General features: G+C 46.2%; 1 protein-coding gene and 1 long non-coding RNA gene across 4 annotated transcripts in view; one reads left to right on the top strand and one right to left on the bottom strand.

Annotated features, from left to right (window-relative positions):
• PRDM16 (PR/SET domain 16) overlaps positions 1-18305 on the top strand; it is a 183224-nt gene that overhangs the window by 120191 nt on the left and 44728 nt on the right. For all 3 annotated transcript variants that reach the window (XM_015648117.2, XM_015648116.2, XM_015648119.2), the window contains exon 3: positions 14117-14251. In XM_015648117.2, coding sequence (XP_015503603.1) covers positions 14117-14251 — 135 coding nt within the window. The remainder of the gene's footprint in view (positions 1-14116; positions 14252-18305) is intronic.
• On the bottom strand, positions 9163-10198 carry LOC117245388. The gene is made up of 2 exons (XR_004500053.1): positions 10105-10198; positions 9163-9952 (listed from the first exon to the last, which is right to left on the bottom strand). It is a non-coding gene; the product is annotated as an uncharacterized LOC117245388 (long non-coding RNA).

The raw sequence follows: 18305 nt of genomic DNA, 5'->3' as shown, positions 1-18305 counted from the left end.
CAGGGAAGGGCAGGGAAGGATGCGGGAAGGTGTGACAGGGAAGGGAAAGCAGGGCAGGGGGACGGTGGAACCCAGGAACGCGTCTCCTCCGGCTGGGAAAGTCAAAATCCGCTAATGAGGTCCCGTGCAGCGCCGTGTTGACAGGCCAGGACACGCTGGGTGTGTTTCTGCAGCTCCGCTGGAGTGAAGTCAGCCCCTCTCCCGAAGCTTTCTCATTACTTCATGCACTTGGCAGCCACTCACTTGGCTGGACGAGAAATAAGAACTGATGGAGAAACATGGAAAAGCCCGTTTAGCATCTCCAAACATTCTTCCCGGGGACATGGCAGGAGGGGAGGAGGCACTGCACTGTCTCTGTGGTTTCTTTCTGGGGAGCTATCAGATGTGGGCAGCCATGCCGGGGAGGATGAGGATGGGGAGAGGATGAAGAGGAGAAGGGGGCAGGAGGATGAGGATGGGGGGAGGATGAGGAGAGCAAGAGGAGGATGAAGAGGAAATGGGGGAGGAGGAAGAGGGCAGGGGGGGAGGATGAAGACAACAAGGAGGATGAGGAGGGCAGGGGCAAAGATGAGAAGGACAAGAGAAAGGATGAGGAGAGCAAGGGGGGGAGGAAGAGGAAAAGGGGGAGAATGAGGAGGACGAGGGGAGGACAAAGACAACAAAGGGGAGGATGAGGAGGAAGGGGGGAGGATGAGGAGGGCAGGGGGAGGATGAAGACAACAAGGGAGAGGATGAGGAGGGCAGGGGCTCTGTGGGGCAGCCCATGGTCCCTCCCAGCCAGGCGTCTCCGGCCCCGCGCCGGGCTCAGTTCTGCCCTGGCGCTGCCCCACAGGTACAAAGTGTGCTTGTATTGAGTGTATCGGCTTAAAAAGGGGCTAGTAGTAAACTGAGAATATTTGGATAAACTCGCCAGCCCTCAGGACTAGAAAAGGACTTTTGTTCACCTAAAGAAAAAGACTGTTCCATTTCCATAGGATGGTTGGATCCCATCCAGTAAAAACTGAGCTTGAAGCATAAAAAATTATCAGGAGTGTCAAACGAAGGATCTTTTACTTGAGGTCAGATATTTATTTTTATTTATTAGTGTGTGAGATCTCCATCTCTGGCTGGGCTTTGGGCTGAGGCAGCGTCTCTCGCAGGAGCATCATCCACCACAAAGAGTGCGTTGTGCAGCATGCAGGGCAGCTCCGGGGGCCCTCCAGGTGCTCTGGGCTTTCCTGCCTTGTTTTCTGCCTCCCTGGGATGGGGACAGGGTGAAACTCTTCCCTTCAGCACTGTGTTCAGTGTCTGCTGTTGGCCACGGAGCAAGGCCCGGGCCGGGACAGCCAGGTGTGCTTTGTACACAGCTGAGTGTCACCAGCTGTGGTGTTTGTTCCTCTGCAAAGTGGCTTGCCAGCATTTCTGTGCCATTTACAGGCAGGATCTTCTTCTGGCTCTTGAAACAGGCAGGGAAAAGCTCTGGCAGAGCCTCTGCTCCCATTTGCTCCTTCCCCAGCCCAGCAGTAACTGCTGGTGCTGGGCATCACGAGGCAGAGTGGCACAGGGCACAGCTTGGGCCTGCCTCTACCTGATTTTGGGAAGTTAACACTGACACAGGAGTGTAGGGAGGAAGCAGTTTGGGGCAGCAGATGCAGATATGTTAATCAGAGCAGAGGAAAAGTGAATGAGAGAGCTGGAGTGGTCTGAACTCACCCCCAGGTGCAGCCAATGGATTATTGACTTTTTTTCATGTGATTGTCCCGCATGAAATGTCAAAGACATATTTGGTGCAAATATTTGCCTAGGATTTATTTTTATCTAATTACTTATGAAACTTTTACTGAGTAAAAAGTCCAGATTTCCTCAGCACCCATAAACCACATTTTCCTCCCTTAATTAAACCATTTTTGGTCCATGAGGTTTTGTTCACACACTGACTACATCAATATAAATATATCTCTGCAGGGTAATTAATAAAAGCAGGCAGCTTCAGGGAGAAAGCAGATGTGTCATATCATCTTTGTGGACTCAGCTATTGTACAGTCCTTCCAAAAAAAGTGAACAATCACCCCCAATTAAAATGTTATGTGGCTTATGTATGTTCCCATTTAATTTGGTATAACTGAATTTATGTTCATCCTCAGAGAACTTCCAGGGTTGCAAGATACAGGCAGGAATCATTTATACCATGAGTTCATTTAAAAGCTGCAGGATTAGAGCACAAGAAACTGTTTCAGCACCATTTCAAGCATTTGCTTCAAATTTTGTGTGTCTGTGAAGGGAATGGAGACAATAACGTCCTCACCATGTTTGTTTGTTTTGGATGCTGAAGCACTGTTTAAAAATGTGATAATTTCTACTTAGCATTAAATTAATGCTTTTTAATAGGGTTGAGAGGGTTTTAAGTCTCGTGTTCTATAATTGAGGATTTTAAATTTTAAAATAAGAAGGAATCTGTCACAAAAAAAAAAAAGAAGAAGCTTTTCCATTTATTAATGAGGAAATCTTTGAGATCATTATCAGGTGAACCTTCTAAATACCTCAAATCCAATTTTTTTTTCCCAAGAACATTTGATTTTAAGAGACAAAACCATCCTCACATTTATTGTAACTGAGAGTTGACTGAGAAAATAATCCTAGATTGGTCTGGGTTGGAAGAGACCTTAAAGATCAGAGTGCCCCAGAAAGGAAGAGGGTTCCTTTTTCCTGCCCAGGGAATCCTGACATATAAAGAAAATACTTCTCATCCTCAACTCCACCTTTGAATGGAAGTCTGGCTTTCTGAGAGATGAGAAATTAGCTCTAAAGGCAGATGCTGATATAATTTTTGTCCCTCCCAACTGGTTTAAAACAGCCCAAATTCAAAGGAGCAGAGGTCTCCTGCCAGGTCAGGACGTGGCTCAGGGAGGGCAGGGGGAGGATGGAGCTGCTGGCTGCTGTCTCTGGGGCTGGGCACAGGTGTCTGTGGAAGATAAGGAATTCTGAGTGGAGGTTATCAGCATCTCCTTAACTCAAACCTGCCCCTGCTGGGGCAGTGTGAGCTATCTGGAGTGTCAGATCAGGTTTGTTTTGAGGCCTGCTGTCAGAGAACCAGATGTGCTGGCATTGCCTCAGTAAAACAACCTGAGCAGAGGCATCGGGTCCCTCTCACTCAATGCTCTCCTGTAGCTCTAGCCGAGCCCTTACCTCAACTCCAGCACTCTGCTCAGCTGTCTTTTGACCCAGAGATGGGATCAGATCTGAGCTGGAGATTTTGAAATGTTGTTTCTCAGCATATTCAAAGGGCAGATTTATCATTAGAATCAATTCCCTGGGATGTATCATTTCATAAGTAGGTGAATTGGCTCGGGGTAAAGTTCATCCCAGTGGCACTTGGGACTGTGCAGTTTTACCCTTGTACTTCCTTATGGCTGAGATTTCAGCTCTTTTGGTGATGTCAGACAAGATACTGCTTTGCTTTCAGCTGCAGAGGGGGAAGAGCTGCAGGGGAAAATAATTAAATCAGTCCCTCCTTGTGAGAATTTGGAAAGAAGGAACAAGGGTTGACTTGAAAGTTTGTGAACCTCTCTTAGATGTCTCATCAACCAACCAGCAGAAAATTATTGATTCAGAGATTCTGGTGGAAAATGAGCACCCTAGAACTTCTTTACAAGTGTGACTCACAGTGTTGGGGGGAAATAACCGTACTCACTGCATAAATCTGAGGGTAGAACACTTTGCACACTTTCTTTGTGTATCTGTGAGTGAGATTGTTGCTAAACCCACAGGCTGTTGTCAGGCTGGAGTCAGGAGGGACTCCCCTTCTGTAAAATACTTTCATATCTTTAGGTGAGAACTGACTCCAAAACCCTCTTTTCTCACGTAGAAGCAAACTTGAGGCAAAATGTCCACCCTTGTGTCCCCAGCTCTGATTTCAGTGATGCTCACATTGAAGACAAACTGAGTGTAATGGTTACATATTGAAGAAGTTCTTGCTCAAGATTTAGGTCATGTGAATAATCTTCATGTCCCTCAGGAGGCAAACTAGCACTGGAGCAGATTTTTCTGGGAGCAGATTTTTCCTGGAAGTGCCCTGAAGATCTGCTTCTTTGCCCTCAGTCTCACTCTTCAGCCAATATCCAAAAGCAAAGGGCTGGGATAAGCCTGGGCGCTTTAAAAACCCACAGCAGAGAGGAATTTTTAACTGTGCAACAGCTCCCTCATCCCAGGTCCTTGCTGTCCTTCCAGCAGCCTGAGGCAAGGGGAGCAGCTGGTGCTCTGAGTCCCTGGGCCGTGCCTCTCCTGCCCTGCCCACACTGAGCACCCCCAAATTCCCTCACAGGAAGGGGCAGCCCTTTCCTTGTGCTGGGAAGACCTCTTGCCCTCACGTTTGGTGATATTTATAAGATAAACCAGCGGCCAGCTGCCATGCAGGGTGTAGGGCAGAGGTGGGACAGGCCCACAGGCCTCAGCGCCTCATTTCGCACCTTCTCTGGGTCATGCTTTCGGTAAATATCGCTCTAAAGTGATCACACATCTCAGCTCTCTGAGGGGTGAGCAGCACCTTGTGAGAGAAAATCTCTCTTGGGCTGCTTTGTTTCCTGAGCTCCTCAGAGAGGGGGCTGCCGGCCCTGTTTTCAGTCCACTGCCGGTGGGGGAACCTCGAATATCCTTTCATTCTCTTTCTCAGTGCCAGCCCAGCTCACAAACTCTTCTGTTTCACACCTTTTAAAGAGCACAAGAGCAGGGCTGCCGAACAGCTGCTGATAAGAAAGGTTACGAGGACTCGGCTTCCCCGTCCCAGCGTGGCCCTTTGGGGGGGTTTCCTGTGTGAGGGGAGCCAGGGTGCAGCTGTGCTCGTGGGGGAAGGTACAGCCCTGCTTGGGCTGCTTTTTGGTGGGGTTTTTTCCCTCCTTTTTATCGGTTTTTTTTCCTTTATTTTTCCTTTTTTTTTTTCTTTTTTTTTTTTTTTTTTTTTATCTCTTTTCTGATTGTGTCTGGTCATGGTTTTTGGAAGGAGATATGTAGCCTTTGGGCCTGTAAATGCAAGGCTTTTAAAGGCAACAGGAGGAGAGGTGCACAGGTCCAGGTGAGTGTTCCTGGATTGCTGGCTTCTTGTTATCCATGATGATGGGGAAAGTAAGGAGGGATAATCATCCCCTATTAACCTTTTAAAATTAGTGCTAGAAGAGTGTCCTGTGTGGCTTGAGGCTTGCCTTGCCACTCTGAACCACACCTCTGGCAGGTTTTTGATGGGGATTCCCTTCTTCCCATGGTTGTATCTTGTTGTTGTGTGGTGGTACCAGTCAGTCCTTGTTTGAGCAGCTCCTAAAGCAGGGTGCAGAAGCTCTGGGAGAAGACAGAAGTGAGACCAACACAGTGGTTGTCATTGCATGGGTACAATTGGCACCAGTCACACATGGAATAAAAGTCTACATTCCTTCCAGCCTCTCCAGGGATTCAACACCTTGCCCTTGTTGAACTGCTTACATCCTTTCCTGTTGGTAACTTTAGTTCCCTTCGCTTCTGATTCCCAGTAATTTTCATTCCTGGAAGAAAGTTTGATTTGTGGTGTTCTGAGGTGTTCAAACATGGCCCAACCACCAGAACCAGGCTGCAGGGTAACTCCAGGTATCAAGCTTTAAGAATAACACTCCTAGTTTTCAGGAGTGAAACACTCAGATGTGTCCATCAAATACACCCCAGGGCACAGGCTGCCTTATCTGTGTCCCCCTCTTACTTGAACTTGGACCATATATCCCCAAGTCTATTAATTAAAGGGAAAATGGGTGCTATTTCAAGCCCCTCAGCTCTTTGAATTCATTCATCTCTCCATGGGGTACCTGGATCAGTGTTGTTGGAATTTGTTTCATGTGTTATTAACAATCCAGTGTAATCCCAGAGCATTTGCAGGGGGAGGCAGTGGATTTGCCAGGGCTGTTGGCAGTCCAGATTCTTCTCAAGGAAGAGGCTCAGAAGAGACCATAAGACATTGTCATTTCATGGGGGTCTTCTCCTGCTGGGATCTCCAGTGGCCTTTGCCAGGCTGATGCTTTAAAGCTGATGTCAGCACCAAGAATGGGCAGTTGAAGGCTCTGCTACTTTTCTGGCCCGGGTGTGAAATGCAGCAGATGGGTTTGGCACTGAGTGCTGCCCATAAATCACCCTGGAGAGGCCTCCATGCTCGAGGTGTTCCACAGCTCTGTTCCCAAAACATTGCTAAAACCAAGCTGGAGTAATAAGAAAGTATTTAAAGCAAGCAGTGGCTGCCTTTGTCTGTCCTGATCCAGTGGAACTCCCAGGATGCACCTCAAGAAGATGATCAGAATTTATTTTTGAGGTTTTCCTTATGGCAGAATTAAGTACGTTTTGAGTATGGATAAGGGAAGCAGCTGTGCCTCAGTGCTAAGAGGACTCTTGGACAAATTACCATCAGAAAATGTTCCCGTCTTCATACAATAAAGTTCTGTTCATCCTCTGCTCCCTTCTGCCACGAAAGCTGCCCTGCTCTTCCTTCCCCTGGGCTAATTGGCATCCAGTCATTAGTGAGCCATTTTAGCCCGAATCATCCTTTGGAAATAGCAGCAGAGGAATCAGACCCTAAAGCGTTTTGGATCACCACAAAAGCTCTGGGATGCAACTGGTTTGTGTCCTTTTTAACCCCTTGGAACAGCCCTGGGAGCTCAGCACTGCTGCACCTCTTGCTGCTGCTCCCTCTGCCCAATGCAGTGAAATGTCCTGAGACTCCAAACCCTCCCCTGTCTGTGGTAGCCTCTGTCCTTTTTTTAATCAGAGGAAGATTTCTCCCGAGTTCCCTTTTTTTCTCATCTATTTAGAACTTTACAATTACAATTCTTTTGGAATGAGCCAAAATGCTGTAGGATACAAAAATGGGATGACCTGAACTCTTTCGGTGTGGAGGAAAACATTAGTTTTTGTGTGTGTATATTACAAAAAACTGGAAATCCCTTCCTCGCCTCATGTGTACAATATCTGATGCAGCCCTGGGATTTGATCCGAGCACAGTTTTTTATGGTTTACTGTTTAATTTAAATCAGTGTGGTATGAATTACGTTACTGGTGAAAAATGAGCTTTTGTTGAGATAAATGCCTGCCATCAGCTTGGAAATCGTCTTCTGTTTTGACATATTTCTCGGTGTTTTTCTGTGTGGTGATGAGATGTTGCTGTGCAAGGGGAGCTGATTGCCCTCTAGGAGGAGGAGAGTGGGGGAGAGAAACGAGGGGGTGGGATTGATTTTGTGCATCAATAGGAATCAGGATTGGCAGCACCTTCTGTGGTATCCTGTGTCATTCAGAGTGTCTTCTGGGAAGCAAAACTGCATCTCCAAGATGGGAATAGAAGGAATTATAGGTCCAGGGGAGGGAAAGCATAACAGGGTGGATTTTTTCTCAAGATTTCTTGATCTCTCCTCTTTGCCCCATTGCTCTGCCATGTATCCATGGTGCCTTTCTGCTGTGGAGAGCAGGAGATACTTTCCTGGAGATCTGTGAATTTCCTGGGTGCAAATGTAAATTTAATGTAAATGATGTCCTGAATTATTTTTGCTGCTGTTTGGTTCTTTCTGAGGCTTTGAGTGTAGGGTCAGGTTCCTTCAGCTGGAGTGAGTCTGTGGTGCCTGAAGGACGCAGCAGCTTTTTTCTGCCCTTTTTATCCTGATGCAGAACAGAGAGCTGGGAAATACTTACTGCGCTGGTGTGTAAGAGAAGAGCCATTAATAGTGGGAAGCCCTTCAAAAGGCACCGCTGGATTCAAACGCTCTCCAGGAATCCAGCCTTGCTTCCCAAGCTCGTGTGAGCCATCCAGGCTCCTCTGCTTGGAACCTGGACAGGGACTTGGGGAAGAAAACAGCCTTTTGTCATGTGATTCCTCATGTGCTTTGGATGTGGTGGAGAAAAAAGAATGAGAAGATTATTTCTTCTCATATGAGAAATATGTCCCAGCACCAGCCTTCCCTGGGATGTTTTTCCTCCAGACCCTTTGTGAAGCCAGAGGATGCAGCAGCCCAGCAGCAACTCAGAAATGCACACACCAGTGGAAAATTCCCACTCCAGACATGTGGCTTGGGTGGGAGTGGAAGTTCAAAAACATCCAGCCTTTTAAAAACCTGAGTTGGTCTCTCTCTCATTGGCTACAGCAGCGCTCTGCCTCCCATGAGCCAGCAGCAGCTCCAAACTCAACCCTGTCAGCAAAGCCAGCAGTGTTACCAAGCTCAGCAGTGTCACTGGGTTGCACAATGTCACTGGGTTCAGCAGTGTCACCAGGCTTGGCAGTGTCACCTGCCTCCACACTGTCATGGGGCTCAGCAGCCTCTGCCTGGCATCACCTATCCCACTGGCCCCACTGCAATCCAGCTGATTGCAACTAGTGTTCATGGTTCTCCCAGCTCTTAGCTTAGTTTGAAGGAAGCAGAAACATGCTTGTTTGGCAGGAGGAGGGTCATAAAGGTTTGTGTTCCTCCCCTCTGAGCATTCCCAGTGTTTGGATACACTGGGGTTTTGTCGCAGAGACGGTGGGTCCTGAGCTGTGCTGCTGGAAACCCCAGGGTCTGCCCCAGAGGGGATGGGATAGGGGTGGTGAGGAGACTCCTGAGGATGGGATCCTGCTCCCAGAGCCAGGGAGATGAACTGAGCTCTGTGATCCTGCAGCCATTTAGCAACCCTTAGAACTTTCAGTGCCCATGTCCCGGAGGGTCATGTTGAGGATAAGGGTGTGACCATCTCACACAGGGTGGTGGTGAGATCTCTGCAGCCTCTTTTTATCTGGTGGGTTTGGATCTGGGAGCGCCTTCCAGGACCTTCCATTTGCACAAGAAGTATACTGTACATCACTCAAAGTAGTACTGAGTACACTCCAAGCTTTTCCTGTGGCCCTGAGCAGACAAGTTGGGTTTGGCTCAGCTGCTCTTCCCAGTGCTTTCCAGTGCTATGACCTGTTTTTGTCTGACACGTTTCTCATTAACTCTTTGTCAAATCACCAGGAAGCCTGCTTAATTGCAGGCAGAGTGCTGAATTTATGAGTTCATCTAGGCTTCGTGTCTACACATTGACAGAGGTGTTTCTCTGGATGAAGTCTTTTTCTCTTCATTTCGTGGCAAGAATGGACTTTCTGTTTCAGTTACTTCTGAAAGTCATAAATTGCAGCAGTCCCTCCCTTCCCTTTATTTAAAAGAAACACAACAAAACTTCATGGCAACAGTTTATTGCTCTAAATCAGCTCGTGGGTCATTAAAGCAAAAAAAGGGGGGAAAAAAAAGGAAAAATCTCCAACTCCTGCCAAATAAAATGTGCACATCAGCCAAGCTGTCAGAGGCAGATTCTGCGACCATGGGATGAGAAGGTTTATTACACTCTGGGCTTCTGGGGAGGGATGTTATAGCAACAGGACGCTGGGTCAGTGATGGCAAACTCCTGGTTGCTCCGTTTCTCCATGCACACTAGGAATCCATTAAGCCAACTGACGACAGATCCGCAGGCATTCCAGCCCCCCGGCACACCTCTGCCGGGGCCAAACCTTGGACGCTGCCCATTAAAATGTGAAAGAAACAACCCAACAGAGAGCCCACAAATTAGAGGGGCAGGAAACCTCAAATGATGTGCAAAAAAAATTGTAAACGTTCGAGAGGATTTTTCCATAACTTCTGCCCCATAACTCAGCATTTCTGATGTTAATAAATTACGGAGCAGAGCCTCTGCGAGATCAAGGAGCCTTTTGGATCCAAACCCCGAGCGCTGCTCAGCAGACGGCAGATGAAGCTGCAAAGTGAGCCCTGGAACATGACAACAATTTCCTTTTGGCTGCCTGGGGATGGGTCTGAAGCACAGCCACAGCCAGAGCTCTGGCTCTGCATCCCAAATCCGTGTCTTTGCAGAGGGCCGGTCAAAGCCCTGTAATCCCAGGGAACATGAAGGTGCATTTGTTTGGAGGGGTAGACTGGAGAGAAGAAGGCTGGGGGACTTCAGAGCAAGGAGAGTTCTGTGAAACCCAGAGAACACCACAAGACAAAATCATGGCACTGTTACTGGCAGAGAAGGGAAGGGGAATTGGGAATTCTTAGATGAGCTGTTGGATTTGAGGACAAAAATGCTAGGAGGTGCTGTGGGTTAATAAACAAAGACTGAACTCACCATCTGCAGCAGAAGGAGAAAAGATGACCTGAAGTTTTGGTGTGTTCAGTGATGAAAAAAGAAGCGGGGAGAAATCCATGATGGGGTGGGAGGAATAAAAGGAAACAGCAGCCAGAGGAAGTGCTCCCTCAATAATTAACTTTCTGAGCATGACCACAGGCTGCAGGCCAGATGAAAGTCTGCTTTTCCAGCACATCTCCACGGAAGGGGCTGTCCCAGACTGCTGGGATTTAACATGGGGACAAAGAAAAAGGGGCAAATCTTGTTCCTGCAGGGAGCCCAGCTCTGTGGGACAAGTATGCTGGGCCTCAGAGCCAAAGGGATCAAGGAGGTAAAATACATTCCCCAAAACTGACTGGAATAACAGCATGTGATGGTTATAGACTTGCAAAATCAGCACCACTTACTAATTATAAACTGATTTTATTTTGTTTTCTCCTCTCCAGTATCTTCCCACCTTTTTTTCACATCTCCTTTCCCTCTGACAACTTCTTTTGATGTATAAGCCAAATTACTCTCAGGAGAGACATCTCCACTGATACAGAGCCAGCCTTAGCAGAGAGCACAGGCAGAAATTCCATGTCAGCTCCACCAAGTCAGAATCCTGCTAATAATTACACTGGATTTTCTGATGGGTTTTTTCTTCCTGTGGCATCTCTGGGGTTTTTTGCTGTTGGTGCTAAATATCTGATGTCAGCTTTTACCTGCCCAGGAAAACAGGAGTGGATAGTTTTGGATTAAAGCTGCCGCTGGGTTCTGGATAGGGAGGGACCTAGTTCTGGTTTTAACTGTGAATAAACAGATTTAATAGAGCTGAAGATGTGGTGAGAGCATCCCCAGGTGGGTGGCTGTAGGGAGCTGAGCCTTCCAGGAGTGGGGTGGAAGCTGTGCTTCCATCTGGGATCTTTAATTTGCCCATTCCCAAAACTTTTTGCCTCCGTTTCCTTTCTCCACCCCTGGAGCACAGGGTGTCTCTTGGTTCTTCAAAAGAACCCAGAAAAACCAATTCTCCATGAGCATCCCAGGAGCATTTTCAAACTGGAATTCTTTTTAGTTACTGACAGAGACTTTAAACAGTTGGTTTGCAGAATTTCACCAGAGGAAATTTCTGATTTCCTTCTGGTCTGAACTGGAAGAAGATGTGGTAAAAGGTTTCACTTTGTTTTTCCGGAGTTTTCTCAGGTGGGGGAGTGGGAAGAGAGACTTAAAATATTATTCTGTGTGAACATTTGACAGAAGAAAGAAAAGATACTGCAGATAGTGCTGGGTGACTGCTGCTGTGTTCTTCTGTGCTTTTAAGCTGTGAAATAACTTTGATAGAGACCATCGGTGACGAGCGGGAGCGTGTGAATCTGATCTTTAATTAGAGCTGTTGGCCACGGTGGGCTGAGCTGGCCCAGGAGCTGCCCTGGCTCTGGAGCTGGTCCTGCAGCACTCTGAGACCAGCTGATCACCCCATTTGTTCCATTTTCAGAGGGTCCTGGTCGGTGCCAGCAGAGGGATGAGGGCTGGCTGGGTACAGTCCCCACTTCTGGACTTTGGGCCGTGGTGCCAGGTTCTATTTACGGAGGGCAGTGAGTGTGTGTGAGAACAGCAGCTCAGGTTCTCAGGCTCTCACAGCACCTCTTTTTCTCTCGTTTTGATCTGTCAGATTTCACAGCCCCAGCTTGGGTTTTAATGCGCCACACAGATAAAACCACAGAGTTTCAGGTGATTTCGAGCTATGGCAGAACCTCCTCCTGAGGCACAACTGGTGAACACGACCCAGCAAAATGAATTTGAGCTGAATTCTGGGCTTTCGCCAAACTCTCTGCCCAGGGCAGGTGGTTGGAACTAAATGATCCTTAAGGTCCCTTCCATTCAATGGCCCTAAGTGTCCTCTCAAATGATCTCAGAAAATGAAAGAGACCATCTGTAAGATAGAGCTGTGAAGTTAAAAATATTTGTGTGTCCTGAATTTGCCATCCTGTGTTCCCAGGGCCACTGAATGTCCCCAATTACTGGCACTGGGAGATTTGTGGGCTGCTGGTTCCTCAAACCACTACAAACTCTGCCCAAACTCTTCAGTGGCTTCAGACCAGCTGAGCACAGATGATTCATCTCATTTGGTTTTCCAGTTTCCCTGGAAGCTGCTGTCACTTGGTGTCTGGGTGTGTCCCCACTCAAGGGTCTGTCTTGGCTGGGACACTCAATTTGGGATCAAAAAAGCCAAGAGAAGCTCTTTATCTCACCAGCTTTAGGCAGCCTCAGTGTCCTTGGAGCTCCCTGAGATAAAACAGAAGTTATTGATATTTCAGCTTGAGTAAATTCAGTAGTGTTGCAGCCACATTAAGAACAGGTTTTATTGTTGGGGTGTTTTTTTTTGTTATTATTATTAAAACTTCCAATCAACACAGAATTTACTTCCTGTGCAATCAATGCCCACCTAAGACCTTTAGTGCTGCCAGTAGGTGACCAAGAGTGTCTAGAAAGTTCCAGTGTCTAGTTAGGGGTGAGTGAATGACTCTGAGTGTTCCCAGGCACAGGATGAAGAAACTTAGCACAGACAGGTTTTTTCTCACATCAGTTCAGTCCCAAACATGTTCTGGGAGAAATTGCAGCATTCCAGTGGCTCTCAGTGCCATGTTCTGACTAGGAAGGAAGAAGCTCAGTACTAATTGTGGGATTTTCCCCCATTCCTTTTCAGCCCAGGAGCTGGAGAAGAAAGGGTTGGTGGTGGGGATGAGACCAGGAAATGTCTGCTGGGACCAGCTCAGGGAGCCAGGAGCTGTCCTGATGGTTCTGGCGAGTTCTGGTCCTCCCAGGAGTTCAGAGCTGGAAGCCAGAGTCTGAACTGGACCTTTTCCCCTGAGGTGTCTCGGCCCAGCCTTAGGCTCAACTTGTTGCTGTCATCGCTGGGCTTTAATTTTTTCTCTCCTTTGTTTTCCCACCTTTTTCTTTTTTCTGTGTCTTGAAATAGATGGGAAAATATAATCGTATCCCATGAGATTCTGAGAGAATTAATTGCTAGTAAAAGCATGTTAAGAGCTTTTGATGACTGAAGTAATTTGCACTGACACAGGGGCTGGTCGGCATAGAGGGAAATCTGAATCTCAGGAAAAAAGGAGTTTCTGGAGCAGGGAGGCCCACTTAGGAGCAGAGCAGAGCCTTGCTATGCTGGGACTCACAGGGCTTCTCCTTGTTTTCAGACTGTCCTGTGTCATTTTTAAAACGTGCTTTTTTGAGTGAATTACAAACTGGATCATCCCAAACGTTGTTCTGGAATGCTGAGCATCTCTGCTTCTGTCACCAAACTGCCTTAAGAGAGGAAAAGTCTCTTCCTGGCAAAGCAGTGACTTTCTTTGGACTGCAGCTCCTTATTTAACTCTTTTTGTTCCCCCCTCACACCTGGACTTTAAATATCTGAGGGGTTTTAGTTTGAAGGATTCCTCTTTTTCACAGCAGCCAAATTGTATCTCAGCTTCAGCCACATAGATGTGGTTGATGAATTTCTCAGGCTGTACTCAGATAAATGAAAGTAGTGCATTGGGTAAAGCATTTTTTAAAAATAGAACTTCACAGCCCTGTGGAAAGAGACTTGATTTGAGAGTTTATTGAAAGGTTTGTAATTAAAAATTATCTTGCATGAAAGGATGAAACATGATGTGAAGATAGACCCGTTAAGGACCTTGTCATTAAAATCACTGCAGTTTGGAGGAGTTCCCTGCTTTGATTACTTGAGCTGTGGTACCAGAGCTGTGTTTTCCAGAAGATTTGTAGTCCTGAACCTTTTACTCATGGACCACTCTGAGGTGTGTCCTGGGAGGTTCTGCCAACCAGGACCTTCAGATAATGGCTGAGAGCTGCTTTTATTCTTGTCATAAGCCTCTTTATCAATTATATCTATCACCCACATTTCTCCTTTCTATTTCTTGCTTGGAGTTGTGCCCTGCAAACCCTTTTCCTCCCTCTGTCCGCTCTGTAGCTGCCATTTGGCCCCAGCTGACCCCTTTTCTGTCCCGTTCTCCTGCAGATTCCTGATGCCCTGGGCAGTGAGAAGTTCTGTGGTGATGCTGGCCAGGGAGGGGCTGGGAACTGGCTGAAGTACATCCGAGTGTCCTGCTCCTGCGACGAGCAGAACCTGGCTGTGTGCCACATCAACGAGCAGGTAACCTCCCTGCGGGGCTGCTGGGCTCCCCTCGCCCCCTGCACGGGCTGGGGGGCTTGCCAGGGGTGCTGGGCAGGGGCAGCATCCTGGGGAGGTGACCAAGGGATGGATCAGCCCTGGGATAAGCTCAGACCTCCAGATTTATGCTCCTGTCCCTGGCTTGTGATCCTATCCCTGATTCATGATCCAGTCCCTGACTGCTGGTGGTGGAGAAAATCCTGTGAAACCCAGGTTATGGCACCAAACTCCTCTGGGACAGCTGGAAAACAGCACTGGAAATGGGAACCATGGAAACTGTGTCCAGGGAGGGTGGGGAGGGTGATCCTGGGGTGGAAATTTAGTTGTCTGTTTTTAAGAGGAGAGTGAGAGTGGCAGACGGCTTGGAGTCTGCTGAGGAGGAAGTAGAAATCTCCTATGCAGGTTATAGCAATGCTGGTGAAGGAGTCCCTGGGTGGGGTTTTTATGGAATTAACAGGATTTTGATGATGTTTGCAAAGTTCCTTGAGGCTTAGACCCTAAAATGGATTGAAGATGAGCAATTCACATTGTGAGCTTCACAAACCTGCAACTGAGTACAACTCAAATAGAAGTTACTTTTCAGACCTAACCTAAATGAGAAATACTGTTTAAGCAGGCAGGAGGCAGATTTGGGGCTGTGAGGGACTTTTTGGGATGTTTCCAGCTGCTCTGGGCTTTCATCAAACCCAATGGGAATTCATAATTCCCAAGTGGCCAAGGTGCTTTTTGGATACAAACCTGCAACAGAAGAGCATCTGAACTCTTGGAGACTCAAAATAGAACTTCTAACCTGAAAAAATTAAGTTTTTCATCCTGGTCCTAGGAAAACTGTCCTTGGAAATGCTGGACTGCCGAATCCCACAGTGTGTCACAGTGTCAAAGATACTGAAGTTAGAAGAGTTGGAGGGTACAAAATGCTTTCAGACTTTATTAATTTTGATTTAGCTGGTGTCACCAGGAGTTGTTTGCCAATAAAAGAGGGATGGTGTAGGTTTTTCCTAGCCTGAGCAGCTCAAGCTGAGCTGAGCTCTCACACCCAGGTGTGTTCCTGGATAGGGCCATCCTGGGCTTTAAAAATCAATCCTCTCATTTTCCCACTGAGATAAATTTAGAAAATTTCTGTTGGCTTCCAACTTTATTTCCCATGCACCAAACCCCACAGGCTGCTCGTTTTAGGGGAAATTCTGCTGGGGACTGGTGCTGGGGGAATCCTGCACGTCAGAGGGGAAGAATCCAAGCAGGGGGAGCTCCAAAGGGAGAGATCCCCAAAGGGAGAGTTCTCAGGAGACACCCCAAACCCTTCCCAGAGTAAATCCCAAAGCCATTTTCAGAGTCACCAAGCTGTGCTGATTCCTACCTCATGCTGTCTCCTGGTGCTGCTGGCTTTAACTTCATTTATTTCACCAGGGAACACATTTTTCCTGAACACAAAGCAGGACAAAAGTTTGATCTTTCCCCTTCAGGCAGCAGGAAAAGGTTTGGGGTTGCTTGTAAGCACACACAGAAAATGAAAACGTTTTCAATAAATGATTGTCCTCTAAATAACCAAAGAGCACTGTGGTGATAAGGGCCAGGACAAGATTTTCATCAAAATAATTTTATTTTCAGGGGAAAAAAGCATTTTTACATGGGGAGATTAGAGTGTGTGTGTCTCCTTCTGTTTTTCTTTAGTCCTGTAACCTGGGAACAGTCCCAGGAATGCACAGAGAATTTTCTTGGATTTTGGTGAGGAAACTGACAGGAAAATCTGGACCACTTAATTATTTCCCCCCCACACCATTAACAGATTATAATATATATAAAGTGTATTTATTTCTCTATTTTGGAAGAGATGTTTCATTCACCATTTTTCAATTACAAAGACAATTTTCACATGCAGGATAACATTTAGCTACTTTTCTTTATATTTATTCATGCTGGAGAGGTATTTGAAAAGAAGATCCTTGATTGTTGGAGATAATTGTGATTCTGAAGGAGGACTGGAAAAATGGGAGATAAATTGTATCATTTACTAAAAGGGAAATGGTTTTTTTTTTCCTGTTGTTATTCCTGCCTCAAAAAGGAAAATACTTGAGCAGTTCAAGAGTCAGAAATACTAAACAAAATCTACATAATAATATATTTATAATATATAATAATTATATTCATGGCCATGATCTGGCCAATATTACAATTATTATATATTAATAAAAATCAGGGTGACAGCTGCTGCTTTTAGTTGGGGTGCAGATATTGGGGGGAAAAAGAAGGAGTAACAGGAGACAGAAGAAAATCAGGCCTCTGTTTAATCAGCCAGTGTGAGAAGTGTGTGCAATGCAAAGATTTTGGGTGTATTTTACAGAGGTTTGGTAGCTCCGGTCAGGACTCCCAAGTACATCACAAAGAGCCTTAAAAAGAGGAAATCAGAAGCAATGTGACTGAGTAGAAACAAAGGGGAGGCAATTCCAAAGGAGGAAAGCACGGGAACAAAAGCAAAATGTGCAGCCCTGTCCTGGCTGGACATTCCCAAGGCCAAATTTTCTGTGTCCAGAGAGGGACACACAGACAGGTCTGGGGGAGCAGGAGGGACAAATCCTCACTGGGATGCCCGTGGAGTGAATTATTGGTGAGACAAGGACACAAAGAACCCTTTTTCAGGCTGGTTTTGAGTTTTTGAACTCCTCTGCTGCAGCTGGTGCGTTTGCGGGTGGTTTTTTGATCTTTAGGGGAACACAGCAGCCGCTCTCTCCCCTTTTTTCCCCCTGAAGTACAAACATGTGGAAGCTCAGATAAATCCCTGCAGCAGGGAAATGGGGCTGGTTCTTAGGAAGGGCCCTAATTAGTGAGGTAATTCTGGGATGGACTTTTCCCACTCACTGTGTTCCATCTCCATCCCTTGCCGTGGCTGGCAATGGTTAAACCTCATTCCCAGGCTCTGTCTGCTCCAGAACTCTTTTTCTCAGTGGAAAGATAAGGAGGTGCTGGGCTCTGAGTGAGACAAGCCCCAGAGTGTGGTTGTTGTGGTTCTGCAGGGTGGGTATTTTGATGATTGTACCAAAATGTTCTGGTTTTGCAGCAAAATTAGACAGCCAGAGCCTGATTTCTGCTGCCCTGAGTTCACATCCACAACAGATCCTTGTATCAACCCAGGCTGGAACAGGATTCCTCTGGGTTACCTCTACTTTCCCTTTTTATTTGTTTATGTGTTTGTTTATTTGTTTTGGTTGTTGGTTTGTTTTTTGGGTGTTGGGATTTTTTGGGTGGTTTTGGTTTTTGTTTGGTTTTGGTTTTTGTTTGGTTTTCCTTCCCTTTTATTTTTTCTTTCTTCAACACCCCGTGCCCAGAATAATTTTGATAAAAATCAAGAAAAGGAGTATTCTCTGTACCACCAAACCCTACTTATTCTGTTAACTATTTAGTGTAAAACAAAGCTGGTAATTTGGAGAGCTGCCCATGCTGTAGTGGGAAATACGAAATGATCAAGTGTGGAACTTTTCTATAAACAAACAGAATTGATTTATGAATGTAAATCTTCTGCTGGATTAGTAAATCTGAGTTTTTTCAGTGCACGACAAATAAAAAAGGCTTTGATGAGCCGAGACCATCAGTAGCATGACTGAAAGATGAAGTTAATTATTATAATGAAATGTTTGATGAAATTAATGTGACTCCAGCAGAATCCAACTTTTCCCTGATCGTTAAAGGAGCCTGTCCTATATTTCTGGAAGGACTGCAAGAGACATTTTGAAATACAAGGAGCTACTTTGTTCTGAGAACAAACAGGAGAGGAAAAGGAGCTAAAGGGTGAGACCAGGGCAGTGTTAGCCCTTAGCAGGGAATTCTGAAGGATATTTCCCCTGTAAAATTTGTGACTCACTCTCTGAACTAAATGGACCTTTAAGACCACAGCTGGTATTTTAGTGCTGGTTTGGGTTGCCAGCTGCAATGAGAAATGTCTGTTAATAGATATTTTATTTTATTTTATTTTATTTTATTTTATTTTATTTTATTTTATTTTATTTTATTTTATTTTATTTTATTTTATTTTATTTTATTT

The sequence above is a fragment of the Parus major genome, chromosome 21 (assembly GCF_001522545.3).
Source record: "Parus major isolate Abel chromosome 21, Parus_major1.1, whole genome shotgun sequence".
NCBI lineage: Eukaryota > Metazoa > Chordata > Aves > Passeriformes > Paridae > Parus > Parus major.
This window is presented reverse-complemented; position numbering and strand designations above follow the sequence as displayed.